The sequence below is a fragment of the Papilio xuthus genome, unplaced genomic scaffold, assembly GCF_000836235.2.
Source record: "Papilio xuthus unplaced genomic scaffold, Pxut_1.1 DF828952.1, whole genome shotgun sequence".
In the NCBI taxonomy this organism is placed as follows: domain Eukaryota; kingdom Metazoa; phylum Arthropoda; class Insecta; order Lepidoptera; family Papilionidae; genus Papilio; species Papilio xuthus.
The window spans coordinates 2,848,152-2,874,163 of NW_013529697.1; the positions used below are offsets into that span (position 1 = coordinate 2,848,152).

The 26,012-nt window shown below is 32.4% G+C and overlaps 2 protein-coding genes across 4 annotated transcripts; one reads left to right on the plus strand and one right to left on the minus strand.

Annotated features, from left to right (window-relative positions):
- The first annotated feature begins 488 nt into the window (after positions 1-488).
- LOC106125915 (uncharacterized) lies at positions 489-4,199 on the plus strand. The gene is given in 2 exon segments (NM_001312167.1): positions 489-888; positions 2,817-4,199. Coding segments are annotated over 2 exon segments (759 nt in total). The 5' UTR covers positions 489-614; the 3' UTR covers positions 3,302-4,199.
- LOC106125898 (stearoyl-CoA desaturase 5) lies at positions 3,686-26,005 on the minus strand. 3 transcript variants are annotated; one of them, XM_013323334.1, is made up of 8 exons: positions 25,966-26,005; positions 8,586-8,695; positions 8,017-8,129; positions 7,397-7,559; positions 6,548-6,721; positions 6,041-6,226; positions 4,897-5,057; positions 3,686-4,556 (listed from the first exon to the last, which is right to left on the minus strand). In XM_013323334.1, the coding sequence occupies exons 2-8, from the start codon at positions 8,669-8,671 to the stop codon at positions 4,345-4,347; spliced, it is 1,095 nt and encodes a 364-aa protein (XP_013178788.1). In that variant the 5' UTR covers positions 8,672-8,695; positions 25,966-26,005; the 3' UTR covers positions 3,686-4,344. The 3 variants fall into 3 exon arrangements, with proteins under 3 accessions (XP_013178788.1, XP_013178772.1, XP_013178780.1); XM_013323318.1 differs by lacking the exon at positions 25,966-26,005 and adding an exon at positions 19,956-20,087; XM_013323326.1 differs by lacking the exon at positions 25,966-26,005 and adding an exon at positions 13,676-13,782.
- Between the last annotated feature and the right edge of the window lie 7 nt (positions 26,006-26,012).

A 26,012-nucleotide genomic window follows, 5' to 3' on the forward strand; every position in this document is an offset into this window, starting at 1 on the left:
TTCATTGAAGTACCGATGAGTTGCGAGGGCTTGGAATTCACGGCACCTACAGGCAGGATCGAAAAAAAGGCGTTAAGCTAAGGCGTAAGATATAAGTAGTTTGACACGTTTAATATTTTACATTCTTGTTATTATTAGGTTGTATTTTTCTTTTAGATGAAAGTTACAGGCATTTGATGTTAATATAACATTAAATTGGATGTAGAATGTAGAATATTTTTTTTATTTTATATCAACTTTATATTTTACATTTGTAGACGCCAAAGCGTTACCCGGTAATTTGCAAAAAATAATTGTAGAAATTTAAGCCTTCAACCTGCCAAGCATTAGTGACAGGCAAATAAGTCATCAGGTGCGTGTTTTTAAATAGCATTATTTCGCTTTCATTCGTGATAAAATCAAGAAACTGTATCGAGTTTGACTTCCCTTCTATTTTTCAACAACCCGATGGAGTGGGTAAGGCAGTGCTCAGTTTGGCCGCAGCGATGCGCGCGCGAGCCGTAACCGTCGCATTCGCGCTGTGTTTTTGTATTACAAACGCGCTTCAACAATCTAGTTTATTATCAGACCACAGACTATCGAAACTGTTAGCATGCAGTCAGGCATTGGGACCTATGAAATGTTTGACAGCGTTCAGTGCGTGGCGAGCGCGAAGAGCTGTCGATTTGATTGCAAACCGTCAAAGAACGTTCGAAGTAAACGAAGACCTAGTCCAGTTTCCTTGGGAAAAATACGCCAATCAAACAGAGGAACAAGTGTACAGCGATCTATGCGATGGAACAGAAAGTTTGCTGAGGTATAAACAACTTGCTCTTGATGTTAACGATGGCTACACTCTGCGGTTGGGAAGTAAAGGCAACGGAACCCTGAACGTCGATGTTATAAAAAGTAATTGGTTTTTTTTTCATTATTGTATATACGAATATTTAAGACTCTATCTCGACTCTACTCTTATACCATATCCATGAAAATATTTACTGTTGTCACTACGTTGTCTTCTTTACTTTAAATTGACTTTAGTTAGGTATTTATATGCGTACTTTCAACATGTCCAAACTATGGAAGTTTAATTAAATTTAAAAAAATTACCTTACGCTACAATGTATTAATCAAATTTTATAAATGTAAGCTATAAAATTGTTCACTGTGAACAGTTTCATCAAAGGAATTTCGATAGTTAAATTGGCAGTTTTAATTAAAATTGAAACTAACTTTTGTGTATATACACGAAATTTAGTTTCGTAATAAGACCAGAATTAACAGGTTATGTTTAATGTAAGTACAAGATCAAAGGGAAGCTAAGCAAAGGGACAGACTATATCTCATCAAACACGATATTATTGATACAACTACACCACACAGGTATTAATTATCCTTTGACCGGTCAAGTCGTGTGGTGAAGATTTAATGACCTAAAACATATAAAACATGACATTTTCCTTTTATTTAAAATATTTAGATAATATCAACACCTTTGGATACAATTTATATGCAGTGGAAACGCACGGTTACTTATTATGAAATCTTATTTCATTAAGTTAAGTTACTAAGTGCTGGATAACTGATAAATAATACCATACCGGATTAAACCGTTTAAGATAATCGCGCAATCCGTGCGTGGCCCCGCGCGCTTTCTTTGCGTCTCGCCTCCTTCATCAAAAATATACATTCACATCGGGAGCGCCTTTGAGAGATTGTGAAACGCCAAGGACTAATTTATTTGACATAAGAACTTCCAAGAAAATTAAAAAGTCCAAGAAAGTCCTGAATCCAAGGTCTTACTTAGGCATTGTGAAATAAGTCGAAGATAAGAAAATATTTTAATAAATCTGCTAAATACAAAAGTATTTCCCAATTCTGATTATTACTTCCTGAGATTAACATTTAGTATTATAAATATTTGCTTCATTTTTATTAGTTACTAGTTGTAGACAGCGGCTCCGTCCACGCGAAAATAAAACAAAACTTAATAAGTAGACTATTTGTTCTTCCAGGCTATATTTTACATCTATGCTAAATCTCAGCGAGAGCCATGCAGACACCCGGAGGTATCTTCTAACATCCATTCATCCATCTAAACATTTGCATTTATAATATTAGTAAGATTAGATAATATTATTAGAATACGATTAAATTTCTAATATTTACATAAAAAATTCCAAGACTATAAACATGTTTAACATATTATGCTATTAAACTATACCCTGTGTCTGGGAAAGTTAATAATTGTAATACGCCCACTGTCCGTATTATAGTGAAAGGTGAATTAAAAAAAAATCAAAACGTAAGATTTTCTAATTTATTTATAGTAACGTTAGTTCAACTAAATATAGAATGTTAGGAGTACTAGAATATAGAATTGAAGCAATGATTATTCTCTTTGAAAAAACAAGGACTACAATATGAAATTGATATATAACACGGCTAAACACTCACGTATATTCGTCCGATGGCGGCACCGACTAGTTTCGAGCCCATGGGCGTCGTCGGTGCCACCACCGGACGAATATACGTGAGTGTTTAGCCGTGTTTATATATCAATTTAGTATAATGTCTCACGAAAGTTTGAATACTTTAATTGACTACAATATGTGCTAAAATAAGTCAGTGCACTCGAAACGCACAGTAATTGAAGCTTATTTAATTAACTATATATTGTTTTGTACGTTGACTTCAACGAGTCAATGCCATCAATTAATTACCTTCATCAATTATCCCATTCTAGAATAAAATATGAGTAATTTTTGATACAAAAATTAAAAATAATTTAAAAATAAGAAATAAAGTGCTAATTGTATTTTATATTTTAATTTCAGGCGACACAGACACCGGCCGGGGTTACATGAAGAAGATGAAAAAAAAGTTTTTAAGCATTATACCTTTATTATTAGTTCCTGGTCTCATCATGTCTGCGATCTTGCCATTTGTCTTGCCAGCTTTAAAAATGATGGTCATAGCCGTCGGTATACTAAACAATATGGCACTGTCGGGTGCTGTATTCACATTATTAAGAAATAATGCATTCAACGAAGCTAATCAACATAGGATTATTTATGTCAACGAGGGTTACCATAACGAGAAACATTACCCTATACCGACTGATTTACATCATTACCCGCCCTCCGATCATATCATTGGTGATCTAGCGCCACCTGGTGGTGAAAATATTTTGTTAACTGATAACAATGGAATAAAAGATGCAAACTTGCCTTGGATTGATAACGGAGATATCAGTCACGTTTACTACACGGACACAAAAATAAAACGAAAAGGTCACATCGCCAAAGAGACTGTATCTTAATGTGTATTTAGTGTAAGACTAACTTATTACTATTTATTTTAATATACGTTAATAATAAAAATAAAATGTTTTCAATTTTTAATAACCTATAAAATAATAATATCGTCGGTGGTAACCTTAGAAATCATACTAATAAGAATGCTTAGTTGGATGGATGGATGAATGGATGGATGGATGTTTGAAGATATGTTCATGAAATCTGGCATACATATAGAACATAGCATAACGATTTTTAATTCCGCGTGGACGGAGTCGCGAGTGATAGCTAGTGCTAACATATTGAAGAAGCACTTCCATAGGAATTTCTTTTGTTATCTGTAATTACAGTGGTTTAAATTTAAATAGAAGGCTGGTAAAGGGATTTTATAATGGAAACAAAAAACGAGCATTTTCCTCAGCATTTAATAAATAAAGAATTACAACAATGGACTTAGAAATAATTTGTTTTCAATTAGATACTTAAGCTAACAGTCACCATATTACGTGGCAATATAATCACCTAAATCTATCTCAAGCTTAGCATTGTGTTTCATATCATACTGTTTATCAGCACCATAAAACGATCGGTTACAATTACAAACTTTCCTTAAAACCTTTTCAACCTTAAGTGATAAAGACATAAATAAAAACCGCAACACTACAATAAATATATAATAGTTATATTACTATAAATTATATTGTTAAAGATCAAAACAAAAACGAGCAACCGGGTTGTTCGTTTGTAATCTTATTTAAAATGCATATCAATCTTAGACAGTAGACTGCTGTTACATTTTGGTTTTGCCATTTGTGCATATCTTTTAGATGTCATTCACCAAAACGTTAATTAAGCATTTATGTTCCATTAAACTTCTCTTAAATTCATTGCATTTCTATGGAAGTTCTACAAAGTATTATTTAACATCTTTGTGTTCAATAAATAAATAAGATAAAGTAAAATTTTGGTTCTTAAGTAGTTTTCTTAAAACATTTATGTTTCATAAATTAAATTACGATTAATTTACACCGTTAAATCTACGCATTGGCTACTAGCATTATTGCAATCATTCCGTCAGTTTGTTAGTAATTTCTGCGAGTTTTCTGTCTTCTTCTGGCAAGTCTGCGTCTTCCCAGCCCCACACCGGATTTTCTGGATGATGGTGGTCGTCTTCAATACTCTTAGTGTCTTTGCTATACGGATGCGATCCGTCACCAGTTCTTGTAACTCTTTTCCTAATCATATCAGCTGAAACGGTCTTCAAGTCGTAAGCTAGACCTATAATTAAACAAAATACCTAATGTAACATATGTTAACATATGTTCTAGATAATTAGCTTCTAAAGACGCAACGTCTTACATTTATATATTCCCTTGGCATTTAATGAGTGATTTTACATTTGTATTTTTAATTACATCTTTGCTATTATATGTGTAAGGCGCATGCAGTTCTACACTTGTAAACGCCTAGAAAGTTAAAAGTTGTACAGGCGTTGTGAACTAATGAGAAAATCATTATTATTGATGTATAATGACGAAAATTATGATAAGCCATTTTTGGATATTATTCGTTTGCACACTAGATGTCATGTGAATTATTAAAATTATTTCAACATTACCATATTTCGCCGCCCAGTCAATTAGGGCTGTAGAAAAATTTGTACTGTAGTGGCCCAATTCCGCCGCCTTGTAGTCCCACGGGAACACGTGGTGGTAATTGTGCCATCCTTCTCCAAAGGCGCAGATAGCAACAGTTTTATTATCCGTAGCGCCTATGTATCTGAAATAGCAAATATTTTGTTTATATCTATGAATTTAATACAGAAGGCGTTTTTCATTACAATTATAAAAATCTTAACACAAAGGATGTACACACTATAACTTCTTGAGATCTTAATATTTTCTATTATGTTTAAGATTTGTGCAACGTACGGGCATCAAACCTTTAGTCACGTCATGTTAAATGACCTTTCGCGGAATGCACTTTACAGCGTCACAGTACAACTGGAATTTGCAACGGTACGTTTATTGAAACGCCTCTTGACGCCAATCAAGATTGATACATTCAAGCACGATGTACGAGCAACTAAATTTTCATATACAACGTCTCGATAACCAAATTCAAGACTTTCCAAATGTTTTTACTTGTATGCAGAAAAATTGGGAAGAAAGTCCCTTATTATGAATGGACACTTTAATTATAGGTTTATCGATGGACCAACATCGCGACAGTAGACTATACTGTAGGTTGTAATTAAAATTTTCTTAAACAATTCCTTATAAATTACATTCCATTGCACTGACATTTACTTTCACTGACAGTTAAACCGATATCGTTCGGCAAACTTATCTGACCCGGTGGGTATAAGTGAAACTAAAACAATAGTTCATTAGCACACCCGTGATAATAATAAAAAAAAGTGTTGCAAAACCCTTGACGGACGTAGCTGTCTTGTCATGTGTTGTCTTGAGTGGTATTTTCTAGGCTTAATGCTATCGCGGTTGGTTCTGTCAGAGTATATATAAAACCTACTTAAAGAAAATGATATAAAATGAAAAAATAACAACAGCTACAGTCTAAAGAATTTCTTGTGACATATTTTGATATAAAAAGGGGGCGCTAGTGAGCTTTTTAATAATTTAGTTTCATTTATGTCCACCGGTACAGATAGCTTTGTCTGTTTTAACTGCGATTCTTTTACCGGGCTAGATAAGTTTGTTGCACTGTAATTACTGTCAGTAACAATAAAAATGGCGGCTCACTTGTCATACGGGCGATTGCCCCAGATGTGCGCAGCGGAGTTGACGAGCCAGGTAAAGTGCAGCGACAGCGTGTACCGGAACATAGAGGCGACGTACCACGAATGCCAGGGGTTCTCACTCCACAGCGCTACCGGCACCCACGCCGGCAGAATGAAACACAGCAGCGGCATCACCACCAGATATGTTCTGAAACATTTTGTTTATTTTCAATCAACCTAATGTTACGTATGCTTATAATTAAAAAAAAACATTCTTTAATTTTTTTAATTCATGCGATATAATGCTCGTATCTTCGAGGCATAGAAGATTTATATTTAATTGCCGTGATAAGTTTTAAATCTTCCTTTGTCTTTATATAAAGCTTATATTCTCGTCTTTATTTACTCCACAAACCTGGAATGTGTCAGGCGCGACCTTCACTTTACTGACGCAGAATTAGGCATGGTGTGAACCATTAACACCATTTTTTTGTACCGAATAAAGGTAAAAATTAAATAAAAAGCTTACTTCTTTTGAAACATAACAATTGGATCTTTCTCTAGATCAGACATGTCGACGATGGCGCCCTTCTCTAATACATCCTTGTGTTTCCGCACCATCAGCCAGCCAATGTGCGAAAAGAAGAAGCCGCGCCGCGCGTTGTGAGGATCTGCGTCTGTCTCCGTAAACTTGTGATGAACCCTGTACATTAAAAACACTAAATAAGTACTTGTTTCCACTGCCGAAATATTTATACCAAAGCATGTTATCATATTGTAACAAAGATATTAATTTTTATTTTATAATTAATAGCTCAGTAAAAAATCTGAATTTGTGAATTTAAAAAGAAAAATAAACAGTAAGTTTCAATTTGAGAGATATCATTTCATTTGCAAAAACAAAGTTATTTAAATTAAAAAAAACATGCAACTAGTAATTTATTTTACAGCTATCATTTTCAATCGTCTTTTTTTCGTACCAGATTTTTAATTAGGTCAACGTGTAAAGTACACGCCAACTTTAAATTAAAATGTAAAACTTTATTTCAAAAAGTAGGATACAAAAATCTTCAGAAGCCACGTGATTTGAAAAAGCGTAGATGATTCATAACATCTGGTTTAAATTAACAGTTTTTTAACGACCAACTAAAACTATAACATTTATTTTCGTAATAAAATAAAGATTTTTTAAAATTATAATATAATATGAGTTTATAAATAGAATTATATTAAAGCCGCTCATGTAACTATGAATATACAATATAAAAAAAAATTACTTCCAAATTCTCTGTTTTAAATAAAATAAGTCTACTATAAAGATAACATATGTCAAAAATTGTAATTAGTCTGTTCTAGAAGGTTCCAGACTGTTTAATACCTGTGATCCCGCACCCACTCGTATATGTGGTTCTGGAAGGCCATAGTTTGCATTACCGCCAGGAACAGTCTGAGCGGCCACCGCGCTTTATACGCGTTGTGGGCCCACAGCCGGTGCGCGCCTGCTGTCACGCCCATAGCTGACAGCACGCCGAAAGATAAAGCTGGAAATTGTGCAAAAAACTAACAATTTCAGTAATTAAAAAATACTACTTTACTTCTGTATTTTCCCTTCAAAATCATGAACTAACTTGCCTCTTTAGAATTCGGGCAAGTTCTTACTTTTAATGCTTTCAAAAGTTTATATACGTAGTACGAAATGTACGTGTTTGAGTATTGAAATAAATTGAAAGCAGCACTTCAAATGCTCGTATCGACAATAATATATTTTCGTATTTGCTTTGTTGCCAAAATCAAATACGAAAAAAGCTTATCACGTTCCATCAGCGATTCGATTCGTATCTATCGAGACTATTCCTTCCATCAAATTTTTTGCAGCTGTTTGTCAATAGATGTTAATTATTTTGCTCCGCAATGACACTGATTCCATATTTTGCTCAATAAATGCAAATGTTATATTTGCCTGACGAATGTTGCATTAGATGTCTGTAGTCAACTCACCGAATAATAACGTCAATATCTTCGATTTTAAGGTCAGTATGAGGTAAATGCCGTACAATGAGGCGACGTGCAAATAAATGAAAGCCAAGACGTTTCTCCATACTATTTGCCATCTGAAAATAAACAAGTGCTTAGTACAAACGCAAGATTAGTAACATTTTCTTACTCGTCGCCGTGTCGGCCTAACGTTTACATAAACTTTTTCGTAAGCGTTTAGTAATAATTAACTATGTCATTTAACTGTAGTACTATTAGCATGTATCACCAAATTCTTGGAGGACTAAAACTTTTAATTAAACTGGACATTTTCAAAATTAATTTTATTTTTAATATTTCAGTATTAAATGACAGGATTGTGATTAATTTTGGTCCTTCCGAGTATAGATTTCAAGGGAATTAAAATCAAAGGGTTTTAGGTAAAAGTTTAATTATAAATTTAATGAAAAATTCAGTTAATCATCTCCTCGCAGAATTTATTTTTACAATGGCAATTTTTTTGTAAGGGCTGTTCCATCATTTGTATTTTCTGTAATGCTCTGTCTAAGGAAACTTGGAATAAGAGTACTTACTCGTAATCCCTTCTTTTGGCGTATTGCACGTTGTCACTGGCCATTCTTTTCATTTGCGCAATGTTATTACCTTGATATGGTGGCATTTTTCATACGTTGAATATCTTCAACTGTAAAGACAAAAAACAAATTCAAATATGTCAAACTCGAAGTCGTTTCTATGACAGTTTAATGGTTTTATTTTTCTGTGAATGCGAAAAAAGTATCGTTGCATTTAATGTGAAAAATATTCTAACACACATAACTTTACATTAAAAATATAAACAAATCTATCAGGAAGATGCTTACTATCATCGGAATTGTTAATTTCTATTGGAAAAGCAACTTGTTTTCTTTTGGATGTGCAGTGCGATGTCTTACAGGCAAATTAGTTATGAAATGTTCAGCGGTTTGTCCTACTTTGTAGGTTTATTTTCGTTTTCGCCCGACTGACGAGAGGGTAATGTTTTTCACGGGTAAGTTTCTATGCCCGTTTTTGTGCCTTTCCATTTCCCTTGCCACATTTCCACATTGTGTCCTTCTTTAGCATGAGTGACTAGAGCAATTTTGATGTTGACCCTTCTTCTTGGACTACCACAGAAGCAGAGTCAGTCAGATTTTTTTATAATTACCAGTTATTGAATATTTTAAAATAAATAACTATTCAAGCCTGTGTGAAAGGTATATTTGAAATTAGGAAATAAACTTTGAAACAATATCCACGTGTAAGATAACCTAATATTTTTATTATTCACGACCTACCTTGAAATTCTCAGGGGCGACGTGTCACGAATAGTGACATAGATAAAAATGACTTATGCATAATGATATTTATATTTATTATGTAAGAAATGAGCTAACAATAAAATTTGCGAACTGAGCTACAAAGTTTATGCTTAGTTAGATTTAGTTTGTAAACTGTTACAATATTTGACATTAATTAATTTTTGAATAATAAAAGAACTCGGGAGTCTTTTGCTTAAGAACTTTTTAAGGAAGAAGTAGCAACGAAAAACGTTGATATGTGTATTGAAGTTTCTTGCGGGTGTTTGTGTGTGCATGTGATATTTGATATGTAATTAGAGAAGAAAATAATATATATTATTTTTGGGATAATCCTTTCAAGAAGATGTTGATTTATTGAAGCAGAAAGGTCTTTATGCTAACAAGCATTAACGCGTACAAGAACTGAGCTGAAGACAATTGTGTCAAGACAATAAAACGCGCGAATCTCTTCGTTATTCATCATACAGTTATTCATTGTCACGAATGTGTTCACTTTCCTTAAAGAGGCTTGTAAGCTTTGTAACTCTACACTTTTAGTTAACAGAAATATACGATATTGTTACTGTTTTCAATGAAACAAATTCTATTGCAAAACTTTCATTTACTTCCGAGCCAAAAGTAAATCGACATTAAAAAAACATGATCAGCCAATTCTGCGAACTCAGACATTTTACTTAGGTTTAAAATAAACTTTTATTTTTTACTCTGTATCATACAAAAATACAAATCTTTCCTTTAAATAATAATAACATAGACAGAGTTCAATTTTGCAGTAAAGTTTGCAGTTTTTATCTATAAATAAGAAAAAACACACAAAACATGAACAAGAAATATTCTAGAAATATAATATTAAAGTGATAATGATCGTCGTTCAATTACTCCATAATTATAAACGTTATACAAATAAAACTTAATAACAGGCAATGATTAAGGGCCAGAAAGGTATCGGGAAAGTTTCCACTGGGTACAAAAGTAATCTCTAATACATATAAGACTGTTACAGGCGCTAAGTAGAAAGTATCGTTTCGATCCGCTGCTATTGTTGTGTTCATGAGTATAGTAGATGGTGTTTTGACGAGCGACATGATTAAACATTATCGTGGAATTCTATAACTTTGATAAATACAGTCCCTGTTCTTTTTTAACCAAATCCCAATTTAATTAGGTTATTAATTTGTCTGTTTTTTTTTAAATAATAAAAACAATGAAAGGTTGACAATATGCGTAGAGGGTCACAGTTACGATCTTTGCCTCAATTTTCACTCAAAAAAAAACCTACGCCTACAAAGAAATTGATTTCCACACGCACTACATACGACTCATATACATATAAAGGTATAGTTTTTTAATATTTATATATTTGTCCATAGTTACTTTAGCTAATATAATTTATAATCAAATTTTCCAACAATCAAGTATTTACCGATCGGCCTTTACTAACTAACCTTGGGATAAATCGTTGCAACTCTGTGCCATTGTTAGTACTCTAGTAATTTCTCGTTTCAATTAACTTGTTATAAAATAAATTAAACCTAACTATATTCCTAAGAATAGATATTTACGGATAACGTAAATAAAATAATTTTAAGACTCAAAACAAAATATGGAAGACGGTAATAGCGCTTTTTTCTAAAAAAAATCTTGAATTATGTTTTAGGTCATTTAGTGTTCAATTTTACAGCATTTTGTAATTAAAATATTGTTGTGATGCTTGCACAACAGCAAATATTAATTTAAAATAGAAAGGCATGTTTACATGAGTCGACATCTGATGTTGTTCGAAGAAGCTATTACTATTATCGCGGCAGTGTACGTTGATGTAATGGCCTATTCGAAAGCACCTTATCTAGCTCTGTGATCGTCTAGCGAACATAACACTGCCCACTTACGCTACAATTTCCCTCCGTTACCTTGAGTTGGCATTGACTTTGAATATACGAATAATTTACTCTATTAAGACAAGAAGTATAGTTACTGACGAACTATAGACCGTCCCACGACGCTGTCACATCGGCGAGGTATCTTAAATTAAAAAAAAAAACGAAAAGGAAGGAGTAAATTCTTTTAGGTATTAAGGCCTTTTAAATTTGTAAAAATATTAATTCACCATAAGGATAACATTAATATCTTAAATTATAGTATACGGTGATGAACATACAAGCCGCCAACGAAACTAACCAAAATAGCGAAGTGACAGTTTTCCATAGACGTCCGAATTTACAGGTGCCTTGCCCACCTTAAATCTTCAGAGGAAGTCAGGGGGATGCACAAAAAGAGAATACATATATTTCCTGCCTATGCGTTCTTCCCCTAATCCACTTCCCATGCCATCTTTCCCTTGTGCAAAAAGGATGGGAAGGGAAAAGTTTGACCTCCGACATACACACTCAAGACGTTTAACGTTACGTTAAAAGTCTTACAAAACATGACAATGACCATACAATATTTATGAATTTTCACAATAATGACAATTTATCAACGTCGTTGATGATTAATGATGGATCCTCTTATCTAATTTAGATCATTAGAATAAGAGATGAACGTTTATACAATATGTTATTTTTTCATAATTAGCTTTCTAAGTAAAAGAGAAAATAAAATAAGGCCAGAAGCCTATTGTTGCGTCAATCAAAACGTCTTGCGAAGAAAGATACTTTAATCTATTGCTGAATATGTCTATACAATAAACAAGATTTCGATTTACTTAGTTTAGTCTATTCACGACATAACGGTTGTCAATTCAAAGGTTTCAACACACAAAAGTGTATGAACACTAAACTTGAAAACAAAAATATAAATAAACAGATAATACTAAGGATTTTTTGATCATTTTCAAAGGGATAAAAATATCAAATTATTTAACCTTTTTTATATAAACGGCTAACACTCACGCCATTAATCAGGTAATGGCACTACCTAGTTTCACTCTCATTGAGACCGTTAAATAAAGCTAATAATTATAATCCTGCTCGCCCTAAAGAAGATCTCTTGATGGGCTCGAAACTATTCGATGACGACACCGAACAATTTACGTCTTTGTTAGCCGTGTATATTTAGGATGGAAATTTGTTTTATACAAATGTTTGAACACATGAAACCCACAATTCTGGATAATAACTTATACGATTATCTGACATTAGCGACCTTGAAACTGTACACAAATAATTGTCCATCAATCAATAAATAATATGACCAAAAATGAAAATGACTGACCTTCTTTTAGTTTTATTAATGTAATTATCATTGGTTATTTGCTCTTGTTTCATATTTACCCTACAGCTTTTATATAAAAAAAATTACTGTTACTAATACAATTAAGTTGTTTTTAAGTAACACTAAACTTTTTTAAGATAGTTTTACCACATTTACTTTATGCGACATATCTACACTATATGATTTATGCAGTCATTTCCTTAAGATTAAGTTTTATCATCATGTTCATGGCATAAAGTTAAAAAACACAATGTGAAATAACTAATTTGAAATCATTTAAATTTCAAACAAATCGTTAACTGTTACTATTCTTTAACGACCACTTTATTTTTTTTTATTATACATATTTTTTATTGGTATTAAACAAAAGTGTATTGAAGATTAAAAAAAATTAAATGGGACAAAGTAAAAAACATACAAACAAATCAATTAGTACCAAGTCATCTTTAACACTGAACTTTCACTAAGCATCTTATAGAGTGCGAAGTGCGTAACAACGGAACTTATTCACAGTGTCACTTATGAAAGTAATCAATATGCGGGTCGCAACACCGTTTATATTTTTACCTACAAGTGTCATCTTATGTCGAGTGTTCTCTCAAGGATCATAAAGTAAACGGTAAAAATCTTGAATTACTTTGCACTTTTTACTTTTGATAGTCATACGAGCACGCGATTGACCTGATGTTAAATGACCACATCTACCTAATAATCGCTGCAATCAGTGGGTTCATCTTGTCACACATTTTGTAAGAAAATAATAATAAATACAGAAGGAAAACCCTACGGACAGACAGTGGCTAGCAAGTTATTCTTCTAATTAAATTTAGAAGTATTCTATCAATATTTTATGAAGCTATGAATTCGTAGGTAATGCTAGCCTAGTATTGTTTTTTCTAGTATTGTTCGTGCTTAAGAAAGAAGTATATTGCACAATATACGTACAGTACTTTTATGGTGAGTATACTTAAAATTCTTCCTTGTATATAAACTTTGTATGTCGTAGAGTCGTAAGTGTATGTCAACTTTCCCCCACAACTTTTGTTTTCAATGAAATTGAACGCCTGTGGTTAATCATCTTCTGAAATAAATATAAATAAAAGGTACGGAACCTGTTCCTTGACCCCGAGACTGTGTAACATTGGTAAGTTTAGCGAAATCCAATGCCACTTTCACCGGCGGCGTCGCAGCGTGAGCCCGCCTCGATAGCTCGCCTGCTCCCCGAGCCGTTCTTTACAGAATGCGGTGCACCATTTACCGTTAATGATGCCTGATATTACGAAAACGTATTATTATACGAATAAAAAATACGATGTGAATGAACAAAAATGTACATCACAATTTAAAACCTATCTAGGCTACCGCTAACCGCGGGACGGATAAATGTTTTTATTACTTTTTGATTGAACGACACGTTGACGATACGATTTGATTTTTTGTAGTCTCTAAGTACTGACAGATTGATAACATTGATGCAAAGCTTACAAAAAAATCTAGACTTTTATATCGACATATACTTTTTAGTTTCGTTTTTAATTAAAAAGTTTTCAGAAATTTCTTTTTAGAAGATTATCGACAAAGAACATTTTATATTATCCTCCAGACAGACTGTCTACACCATCTAAATTATATTGTTACGTCATTATGATTTGTTCGTCCGCGCGTAATAAAGTTTTGTATGAAGACGATATTTACATTCATGATGCTCCAGTTAATTAGTACAAATCATCTATTTCATTATTCTGTCCGGATAAGTTCCAATCGGCACAAGGCTTATTAAAAATTATCTAACAATATTTTAGATTTTAATATTTAATTAAATTCAATTTATCAAACAAGAACACAACTAATTGTATTAATAGGATATATCAGTCACTTCAAACGGTATGTGAGTTTTCTCTCGAAAGTTTATTATCAAAGGTAAGTAATAAAAGAAAAAGTTACTCTTGACAAAACTTTAACAAGGGGAATGACAAGACATTATTACAATGAGACTTTTAAGATCATCAATTGTATTATTAGAAAGTTACTATATATGTTTGTATACATATAATATATGTTGTGTTCTACTTCTTACCAAAATATTCTATGTAGTAGCCATGATACTATGTTGGGTATGTCGAAAAAATTCTTGTCGTCCCTCTTATATTCCTTAATAACACAAGTATAATAAAGTTTTCTTCTTAAAGCTTTTTACAAAATTATTATTTGAATTAGAACATTTTAACAGATGCTAAAGTCAATTTACTTATTTCGGTTACTTTTGAAATATGAACTTAAAAAAAGAACATACAGACGAATTGATAACCTCCTTCTTTTTGAAGTCTGCTAAAAATCGCCGAAGACGATTAATGACTTATTTATTTAAACGAGATGCCATGACCCTGTCTACCAATGCTTTCAGGCCTTAGACATTTAGATTTTTCAAACGCTGGTACGGCGTGTTACTGAATAGAAAGTATAAGGAAAATCTTATTACATTATTATTACTTTGATAGTACAAGGTTAACAACTAAGAAAGATGCTTGTTAGATTTTCTATGATTACCATTGTCTGATTTGTAGATTAGAATACTGTGGTTACCAATAGATTACCTTTATTTATATAAGAATGAGAGAATGTTAAGAAGATGTCCTGTGTTCGCGTGTCAAGTAAGACCATTCAAAGGCTGCTAATATTATTAGGTTCGTATTGAAATTGTCAAAAAAACAAAAGTTTCATTGACTCGTATCGTAAGATCCCTAGGAAGCTTTTCTATCATGTTACTAATATTATAAATAAGAATGTTCAGATGGGGTGGACGGATGTTTGTTTGAACGTATCTCCAGAACCACTAAACGATGCTCGCTGAAATTTGTCGTAGAGCACAGTCTGTAAGAACACATAGGCTACTTACTATTTTTTTACCATCTAGTTGCTAGACAGCTAGTTGTTTAATATACAATTTATAAAATCTTTATTTTTTGTACCGCACGTACGTACGTTTTGCAATGTTATTTTTATGGAAGGTAACAAATTAAATAAGAAATTAATTAACTTTTGTCGAGTTTTGATGAGCATCGCGTCGAGGGATTGTGTCGCTATCAAATCATTAAACGCAATAAAATCAAATTAAATCGACAAGTGAAAGAGAAGTGAGCCGAGCGGACGCATCGTGTGTCACGTAGCATTATTTTGAAATGGAATGTGCATTACAAGCAACAAAAACACTTAATATTGTTAAAGACAATATATTTTCGCAAAAACAGAACAGTTCTAGATAATGTTATCGATACTGTACAATTATTTAGTAAAAAAAATTTAATTAATTGCTTTTTTGCATGCATTACCTCATAATTTATAATTACATAACAATATTGCATAAACTACATTATTAGTTAATTATCATCATTATCAGCTCACTATACGTCCCCACCAAGGGGCTCGGAGCCTACCCTGAGTTAAGGGTGATTAGGCCATAGTCAACCACGCTGGCCAAGTGCGGGTTGGTTGACTTCACACATATCTTTGAATTACTTCTCAGATATGTGCAGGTTGCATGTTTTCCTTCGCCGTAAGAACGTCGGATAAGTGTACATATGTAAATCGGAAATCGAAAAACACATTGGTACATGGCGGGATTCGAACCCAGGACCTGCAGATTGCAAGTCAAGTGCTTGACCACTGAGCCACCGACGCTCAAGGTAGTTAATAATACGATGATTTTATAACAAGTTGACTACTTTAGTTTCTATAAGCCACTATATTATTTTTCAAATGTAAAATTGTACGAATATAATCGTTTAAGATTTACCTTTGTTTTGGTATATTTTATAGGTCTCTCGTGCTAGAAACGCAAGTCGTAAAACTCTACACAAAGCTGTCGGTTTAAATGCGCACTGTGCAGTATTGAGCAATATATACGACTGTTTTTCATTACAAACACTTGGATATTTATTATTTTTCTTTATTTAACTAAATTGGTTATAATCAATTTAAATGCTTACTTATATGTAAAGTTGCATGATTTTTTAATAACACAATAAAAAATAATTAACGGTTTCTTCAGATACTTGTGAATCATAAGAGTTAATCATTTGTATTTCTGAAAGTATAAACTAAGACAATACTAGTTATAGTATAAGTACTAGCACAGTTAATATTACAAACTCATAAAATATTAATTAAAAATTATATACTCGTCATTTGTGAGAAAATTGTTAATAAACATTCAAAGAAGAAAAACGTGTAATCATTAGGCCTGAATATAAGAAAAAAAAATTAGGTTCCTAATTAATTGTAGAGGAAACAAAGAACACACGCACATTCATAATTTTTTTGTTGTTTTTTACTAATTTTAATAGTCATTGTTTCCACAAATTTGCATTTTGTTTAGATGTAAAGGTATGTTCACATCAAGGCTATGTCATAGAGATTTTGTATTATTCTGTTTATCTTCATTGTACATCAAAACTTTAACGAAATAAACCAGTTTGCTAAAGCACAGACTATTTAAATTAAGTTTTGTGGGAAAAAGCTTTGTTTAAAACGTATTAATATTTATTCTGCACACACATTATTTTATTTTACAAGTTTGCAAAATTACACAAATTGTCAAATAACTATTCTGTTTCATAAAATACGATAAGTAAGTTAATTTCGTGAATGTTACTAATCCGATTAACTGCAACAGTATCAAAAAATCTTTCTAATTATGACAAATCAAACAAAAAGGATTTATTATCATTGTTTTTTTATTGTCATTGCTTGTTTTTTTATTGTTATGTCACTTGCTTGTATACTTATAGTTGTAATTAGCTCCTAAGTTGAATGTTATGGGACTGACATGTTCAAAAGAGCGAAAGTCCCTATAAAAAAAAGGATTTATGAAAAGTGAAAAGCAAATTTCTGGTGCCCTTAAACACCGTGCTAAAGATTAAATAAACTGTACAGTCGTTTAGAAATACATGGTTGACAAACATTAAATTAAAAAAAGACGAAACTAAAAAAATGGCATAAATTATTAAATGACTAAATAAGATAAATAGGACAAACGTGAAACTAGCTAACAGAGTGGATGTGTACACAAACTGAGACGCGTCCTTCCGCTGTCGACCACAAAGCTTATTTACTTCTTGTATCTACATATTGAAAACCCTCTCGATCTTTCCACAGCTTAGGTACATTCCTATCAGAATTATATTGCCTGCGATTTATGTTATAATAGCTTTTTATCACGACTTCATTTGCTCAGAATTAAAAAAAACAAGCTAAAAAGTGTCTCAAAGTACTCGCGACTATCGTTCATTCTATCTCAGTATCAAATTTCAAGAAGATATATTGCAGAGTTATCGACTAACTATTTGAATCAAAGATCGCAGCTATTTAAAATAATACAAATTTAGTGATTCTCTTCTACTAGGATTTATGTGTATATTATATCCTTGTGTTCAAAATTGATTTCCCTAAACTATATATGATTTAAGTAAGATACAGTTTAACATTCACGGAAATTTACGACATAATTACAATAACGTAGCTTCAGATAACGTAAGCAGAGGAACTGTTTCGCCTTGCACTTGACAGAACCAAATATTCCAAGTTAGCGGCCAACCTTCAAGACTGAAGAGGCACTGGAAAAAGAAGAAGCTTCAGATTTATATTATAATTATATCTACGAATGGAAATAAATCGAATCCAGATGATAGACACAGGACGCGGCAGCGATAAGGACCACGAGTCATTATTTCAAGTTACTTATAAGTTAAAATAACTATTTCCCCTTATTTATTGCTCAATCGAATGCAAAGTATAAAATTCAAACAACAAATTTTCACAATATCTGCTTGCTTGGGTGGGCTACGAGTAACTCCGGGTGTAAAGGGCCCGTATCCAATTGATCAATCACGCGTACTTCTTTTCCTTTGTCTTTTTATCTACCATAAAATATCGTCAACAAGACAACATTTACTTCAAGTAAAATAAACTTGATAAACTCTCACGCCTTTTTTCACAAACAGAATTTTACACGAACAAAGTTTACGCAGTAATTTATCGATTGAATTGATATTTTTCTTTATTTATAAATTATCAGAAATTATTTGACAACCGAAATATAAATAAATATTATAATTTTACTACCTTTGGAAAAAACAAAAATAGTGACTACACATATAAGTAGTGTTAAGAAGAAAATCCGACTCCCCGAAAAAGTTCCCTCACTATTCATTCTGACACTTGACTTGGTAACGAAAGCGCGCCATTCGCGCCGAAGGATTCTAACTAATAATGTCTAAAAGAAGGTATATGCTCGATCTCGAGCAATTACAAACTTGTATACCATTCAGATGTCAAGACAAATGCTTGAAGCATATCAAAACGCAATATTAAAACCATACAATAATGTATACAGTATACGGTATTAAACGGTAGCGACAATAATTATTATTATACTCGTCTAAACGCCACAAACACGTGCTACGATATGAAGAATAATAACAATAATTAAATAAGTAATTACTATTTGTGCAATATTATTTTAAATTCATCATCAGCTCACTATACGTCCACACTGAGGGTCTCGGAGCCTACCCTAAATTAGGGGTCAGCCATGCTGGCACAGTGCGGGTTGGTTGACTTTACACATATCTAATGAATTTCTTCGCAGATATGTAAATTGAAGATTGAAAAATAAATTGGTACATACATTAGTGGTATTCGAACCTATGACCTGTAGATTGCTAGTAAACTGCTTAACCCCTGACCCACTGATACTCTTTTTAATTGCATAATATTAATTATTAGTAAATTATTCTAGTGTTTCTTAACTAGAATTAACAGTAACAATGATCTTTTTATTGCTGTTACTGGCACTTTAAACAAAAATCTAAATTATGTTTTATTTAAGATAAAAAAAAATGTTACGGCAATGAATAAAATCGATAAGACACCCCTGTTACTTGTCTACTAGTATATCGTTCATAATATTTCCATTGCACTTTCTTACTGCGTACTGGCATTACCACAGTAGGTCATACAAATAGGCAGAAAACACCACTGCACATCTGTCGATCATCATCTCATTAATGCACGAAAAAAACTACTGTAAAAGATTACTATTGACATTTTTATTACCGTCATATTATAATTTATAAAAAAATATATTGTATTTTTAAGAATTGTATGAACTTCGATTCGAAATTATTTAAACTAGCATTTATTCAAAAGATCTAATAACTATTATTTAATAATAATATAAATACTCATTATGAAATCTATGTACAAAATTTTAAGGTAATAGAAAATCCTGAAAAACATTTTTTTTTACTTCTTAATTAATCAATTAACATTTACATCTAACTTCTAGTATTGTTATTAAATTATATCACTTTTTAATAATAATAATATGCTTACCAATAAATAGCACGTACACTAATAAGAAGAGCACACACTAACGCACTCAATATAAACAGCAACACATGTATAAGGTCCTTTATATATTTAACGTACGTAGCAGCGGCCGCGAGAGGAGGCTTTGCGCGCGGCAATCTTCTGCCCCTTACTTATAGCCTCACGACCAAGCTGTAACACTTTCCCCACCCATTCATCTCTTCATGCGCTTCTTTCAATTTCACTTTGGCATTCAAAATTATCTTTTGTCAACCCATGACACTGTCAATACGATACTTATAAAATATGCATCGTTGTTGACCTTAATAATTTTAATGAATTGGGTAATGCTACGCGATATATGGCCATGTTTAATTATGTTATCTGAAATATTTAATAAGATATGTCAGGAAGACTGTCACAAACTGATTTGTGATATACTTAAGAAAGGCAATAATGTAAGAAGAACAAACCCGACCCACGTTTGGATGTATATATCGTTATCTGTACGTATTTAAGCAAAAAGTTATGCAGACTCCTCAATTTGGGCCTTTGTTCATATTGCATTTATAAATTATCAACAAGCATTTAGAATTCATGAAAATAGAAAGGAAGTGAAAGCATTGTGTCGATCCTTTATTAACAACAATACGTTAATAATGTATTGAAATGAACCTAATATAACCTAATTCGCGAATTTCATTATGATTGTATTGTCTACTTTTGATTTAACAAACATAATTTATTTAGTACCTGCATCAGTAACATATTGTCATCAACAGCTCACTATACGTCCCCACCGAGGGGCTTGGAGCCTATCCTAAGTTAAGGGTGATAGGGCCATAGTCAACCGCGCTGGCCAAGTACGGGTTGTTTGACTTTACACATATCTTTGAATTTCTTCTCAGATATGTGCAGGTTGCATCACGATGTTTTCCTTCACCGTAAGAACGTCGGATAAATGTACATATGTAAATCGGAAATCGAGAAACACATTGGTACATGGCGGGTTCGAACCCAGGACCTGCAGATTGCAAGTCAACTGCTTGACCACTGAGCTACCGACGCTCCTTATATATGTATGTATAGTAACATATTATGGTTACTTAATTAAAAATATCACTAGTCACGACGTCATGAGGAAGAGTAGGAATCGATAACTCAATTCGGATGTTTAGGCTACAAGAATAAAATTAATATACATACATACCCATACCCATGTATATAACCGTGAAACACATTACCTTCTATACATCAATATACATATAAAGAAAATTTAATTGTTTGTATATAATATCGGGAAAAATAATTAATATTTCGTACATGCGATATATTTGCATTGCCGATGACGAATAACCATATTATATTCTTTCCCTATATATATTGCCCCAAGGTCGTGTTTACTTCGGGTAATCTCTGGAAGGTCTAGACCGATTTTGACGGGACTTTGATGGAAAGGTAGCTGAGGCAAATGGGTTTATTATAGGCTTACTTTTACCTTATGTTTTTACCGCCTATTTACTTTGAAGTTAATGCCGTTATTTCTACATATTACTCGTTGCCGAATCCTGCTGCTTTTTGAAGAAAAAAAAATATTCTTTAACAAGATAAACAATTTACATAAAAAAAGTTCCACATATAAATCAAGTTTATTATTCGGAACAACAATGTGAATTAAAGCTTTGTATTGTATCAAAAATTTGATTGTTCTAGTATGTCAACATAAAAAACTATCTCACGAAAATTATCCTCTATTTACTTTATTTTTAATTGACTTATTAGCGTATTTAACAAAAAAATGTAATTAGATTATTTTGTCTTCAATCATATATTAAGCTAAAAAGTTTATAAATTTTTAAGCCCTGAAATATTTCTTATTATTTCTACGATATATTTCATTACCGTTTCATTACCGAGGAATCTTGAATTGAAGGAATATACAGGTCCTGGGTTTGAATCCCGCCATGTACCAATGTGTTTTTCGATTTCCGATTTACATATGTACATTTATCCGACGTTCTTACGGTGAACGAAAACATCGTGATGCAACCTGCACATATCTGAGAAGAAATTCAAAGATATGTATGAAGTCAACCAACCCGCACTTGGCCAGCGTGGTTGACTATGGCCTTATCACCCTTAACTTAGGGTAGGCTCCGAGCCCCTCGATGGGGGACGAATAGTGAGCTGATGATGATTCTTTACCTGTTAGATACATATATTTCTAGAAAAACTATACATAAAGTATTCCTTTCTAATTTACGAACTTATACCTAACGCCGAATCTCTCGAACAAACACATAATAACCTAAGTTACTCCCACACGCTTAAAATTTCGAACTTGTAAGTGAGATAAGTAGACATAATATTCAACTAAGAGAATCTCTAAAAAGGATGATTCGTTGAAACTTTTGCGTAATTGTCGTAAGCAAGGTATATAAGATAAAGATAAAACAACACCACCAAAACACTGAATGTTTCACTGCCGATACACCCTGTATGAAATTATATTGTCGTGGGTAATTCTCTTTACAAAAAAAAAACGGGGAACAATACTATTTAGAACATAATTTTGTTGTTAATAACCATTAAAACCAAAGTGCCAAAGCCATGTGTATCTTCCGTAGTTATAATTACGCCGGAAGCCGCCTTATTTGTGTTGACAAAGTTCGAGTCGAGTTCGAGTTTATATAATCGGAACAAATAGTTCTTTCGACGAATGTGCCACTATAGGGTAACTGATTGTCTTTTACGGTTATCTTATCTTAGATAAACTCCAAGAAACATATGGCTAAACCAATCCAGTTTTTTTTCTCCAAACTTTGAGAAAAAATAATATCCGATATAAAAAAAATTGTACTTTAGTAAGATACATTCATTGTATAAAATAAAATAGGTTACTTCAAATGAAAAATGACGTCGTGAAAATGATAAAATACTGTAAGTACAGTGATAACAGCAAAGATAATCCTGACTAAGTCACTTTACCGGTCTGGTTTGAAATAGTATTTATATCATTAATAATATAACAAAACACAATAATTAGTCAAAATCATTATGTAGTTATAGTATTGAATATTACTGAGGATTGCGACTGCTATGACACTTGCATTGGCACATATTGTCATCTCTTTTATTCTGATTACAAAAATAGAGATAACAATATGTGTTAATACAAGTAATACGATAGTGGAATTTAAATGGAAATCAATGTCACTCTTGGTTTTTTTTAATAATAATGTTTATGTATATTTAAATTGGTCTGTAAAGCTAAGGCTTATTTTTGTTCTTACATACTGGCTAAGCTAAGCTTATTCTAAACAAGATTTAAGCATTGTTAAGAAATATCTTATTTGTCTAGAATATTCTGCAATTTATTAACAGTCTGAACTTAAGTAGAATATCAAAGAGCGATTTACAGCATATATTCTAAATTAAAGTGAATCGAAAGTTGTAATGTAATATGTTAAATATAATGGAACGAACAAGAAGGAAACTATAACCCGAAAAACCCTAATATCAAGAGAATAAATATGTTTTTTATTTAGTGATACTTGCAAAATTTTTGCTGTGATTTCTCTGTTATGTTTATTTGCGGACGCAAAACTGGCAGGACTAAGTCATCGTGTTTTATTACATACTTTGCTTGCCGTGAATTTCAACTGAAAGAATGTTATTGTTATTCGAGAGTTATATTTTCCGCGTGTATAATAGTTTATTTATATGAATGTAGGTTTTTATGCATGTACACTACATTTTGACGGCCTAGACCCAAAATGACAGAACCTATTTTGACGAGTGAGGTGTCATTAGATTCTTCCAAGAAATCACATAGAGTGCACACATCGGTACGAAACACATAAATTAATAAATAACATTCCAAATTACCACATTGCGAAATCATTATTTCGTTGCTTTTAAGTATAATCTAAAAAAATAAGTTATACATAAAATATTTAGTTTAAATTTTAAAATTCAAAGATTTGAAATCATTGACTTCTATACGTTACAACTCAAGATGGGATTACATAATTCTTGGAGCAAAAAAGGATAAACATAATTTTTATTTAAGTTAAACGACGCAATTTAAACCTTGGAGCGATACTAGTTGCAAAATAATATAAGGCTTGTTGTTGTTTACTGTTTTACCACTTAAGTGAAAGAGATTGTAAATCAGCGCTTATACTATCTTTTTAAGTAAAACCCATTTTACGACTTAACTATGTCTTATATAAATTTGTTTTTTCTTCAAATAATATTGAGTTAATGCTGTTTGGTCTATCTCATATTTCGAAGCAGCGACGATAAACCAAATTAAAGACTGTTTATCTTTTCTACTACTCATGTTTTTCTAGGGTTCGTAGTAGTATTTTTTGATGTTATTCCATTTTTAAAGCGATAAATATTTTTAACCACTGAAGTATTATACATTGATAACCTGTGCCTGCGACTTCATCCGCGTGAAATACTTCCATACAAATTTCCACTCCCACATTCAACCACTTACAACCCATTTTTGGGATAAAAAGTACATATGAAAAGTATGTACCTTTCTCGTAATATAAATTATCTGTGTATAAATTCCATATAAATCGGTTCAGAGTATAGCGTGAAAGCAAGACAGATAGACAGACAAACTAAGTTATTTTCTTATTTATAATATTAGCAAGGATCAGTAAGGATTGACTATAAGCGCGATATTATCAAAACAATAGGTCGGTCTCACGATAATTTCAATGTATGCAGTGGTGACACCACTCTGCCTGAGTGTTTTGTGGAGCACGTGCAAAGAAAATTACCAACTGTCTTATATGTATGACGCGCATTTTGGTAAGGGTTGTCCCATTCCGATATTAAGTTGGAAAGTGAAAAACAATCGTTTTGAGAGCACATAAATTATCATATTATAGGCATTCATAATATGACATTAAATACTTCAAGGAGATAAGCTTTGGAAATTTTCGTTTAGTATTGGAGGAAGACTTACATAGAAAAATTGTTTAAATTTTAGCGCTAATAATTAAGAAAAATTGTATAATATAGGAGTAAATTTATCTTATTCTGGAATCTTCGGAAATAAAAGTAGTGTGGTGGCAACCCTAACTCGCGCTGCGTAGGCTGTCGTCGCGCCCCACCACGGCGCCGTCTCCTGAGCGGTGACGCATAGTCGCCCAATAATTGACCACTCTGGATACATCTGACGACATAATCTCACAGGAAAGTTTTCGAGAAACATTCATTGAATCCTTAATGTTATCATGTTTTGATTGGTTGTTTTGTTAACATGAATAGAAGAATTTATTACATTAATATAACACGCGACATATCTTATAGTGAATTCGTTTTTGATTTATTTTTTTAGCAACCTGCTCGGTATTTATTATTATAAAAAGATACGTAAAAATGTAGCTTATGTTATTTTTTGGTAGAACAGTAGCTGGCGTAAAAATTCTCAAAAATGGTTCCAAAGTTTTGCATTATCTAAAGTATAGTGTTACCCAAGTGCTGCATCACTATAATATTATATTACAATTCCATAATTGAACAAGCTGAAAACAAATGCAAAATGAACCTGTAAAAAAGGAAAGGTGAACCATTGACTAGGTAATTTTCCCACTATGCCTTTCTTCGCCACCGAGAGTGCCGTGCAGAGTTCGATTCTCAGTCAGCTGACAACAAACGTTGAAGCGATCACTAACGCAATAAAGAAAGTTAAAACAGTAAGAATGAATCTGATTTATAGTTTTACAAATGACATGGTGCAGCTATATTTGTATTATAACAGGTGTAATATCACAAAAGTTATTTTCAAGGTCTCTTTTTTAACCTTTACCGAGCAGCACACGTGATATACAATTCTGCTGACATTTTACGAAAACTTTTCCATATAACCGCATTCAGTAATGGTTGGATTGGGAGTGACTAATGGTTTGTTATTATAAGTAGATTTACAAAAAAAATGTCTGAATGTGTAATGAAATCATTGGATAGATTGGACGATTTATCCGTCGATATGACACCATAGAGCGCTTACTGTATGTTGTGTTGGCCCCGACCTCATCCCATCATTTGCGTTGGCAC

What these genes read in the sequence shown, in the direction of transcription:
- LOC106125898 (XM_013323334.1), bottom strand. Translation starts at nt 8,671, where the DNA reads ATGCCACCATATCAAGGTAATAACATTGCGCAAATGAAAAGAATGGCC. An exon ending in GAGTGGGTGCGGGATCACAG is followed by an intron (nt 6,722 to 7,396) that starts GTATTAAACAGT and finishes TTTAATGTACAG; the next exon opens with GGTTCATCACAAGTTTACGG. An exon ending in TGACTGGGCGGCGAAATATG is followed by an intron (nt 4,557 to 4,896) that starts GTAATGTTGAAA and finishes GTTTAATTATAG; the next exon opens with GTCTAGCTTACGACTTGAAG.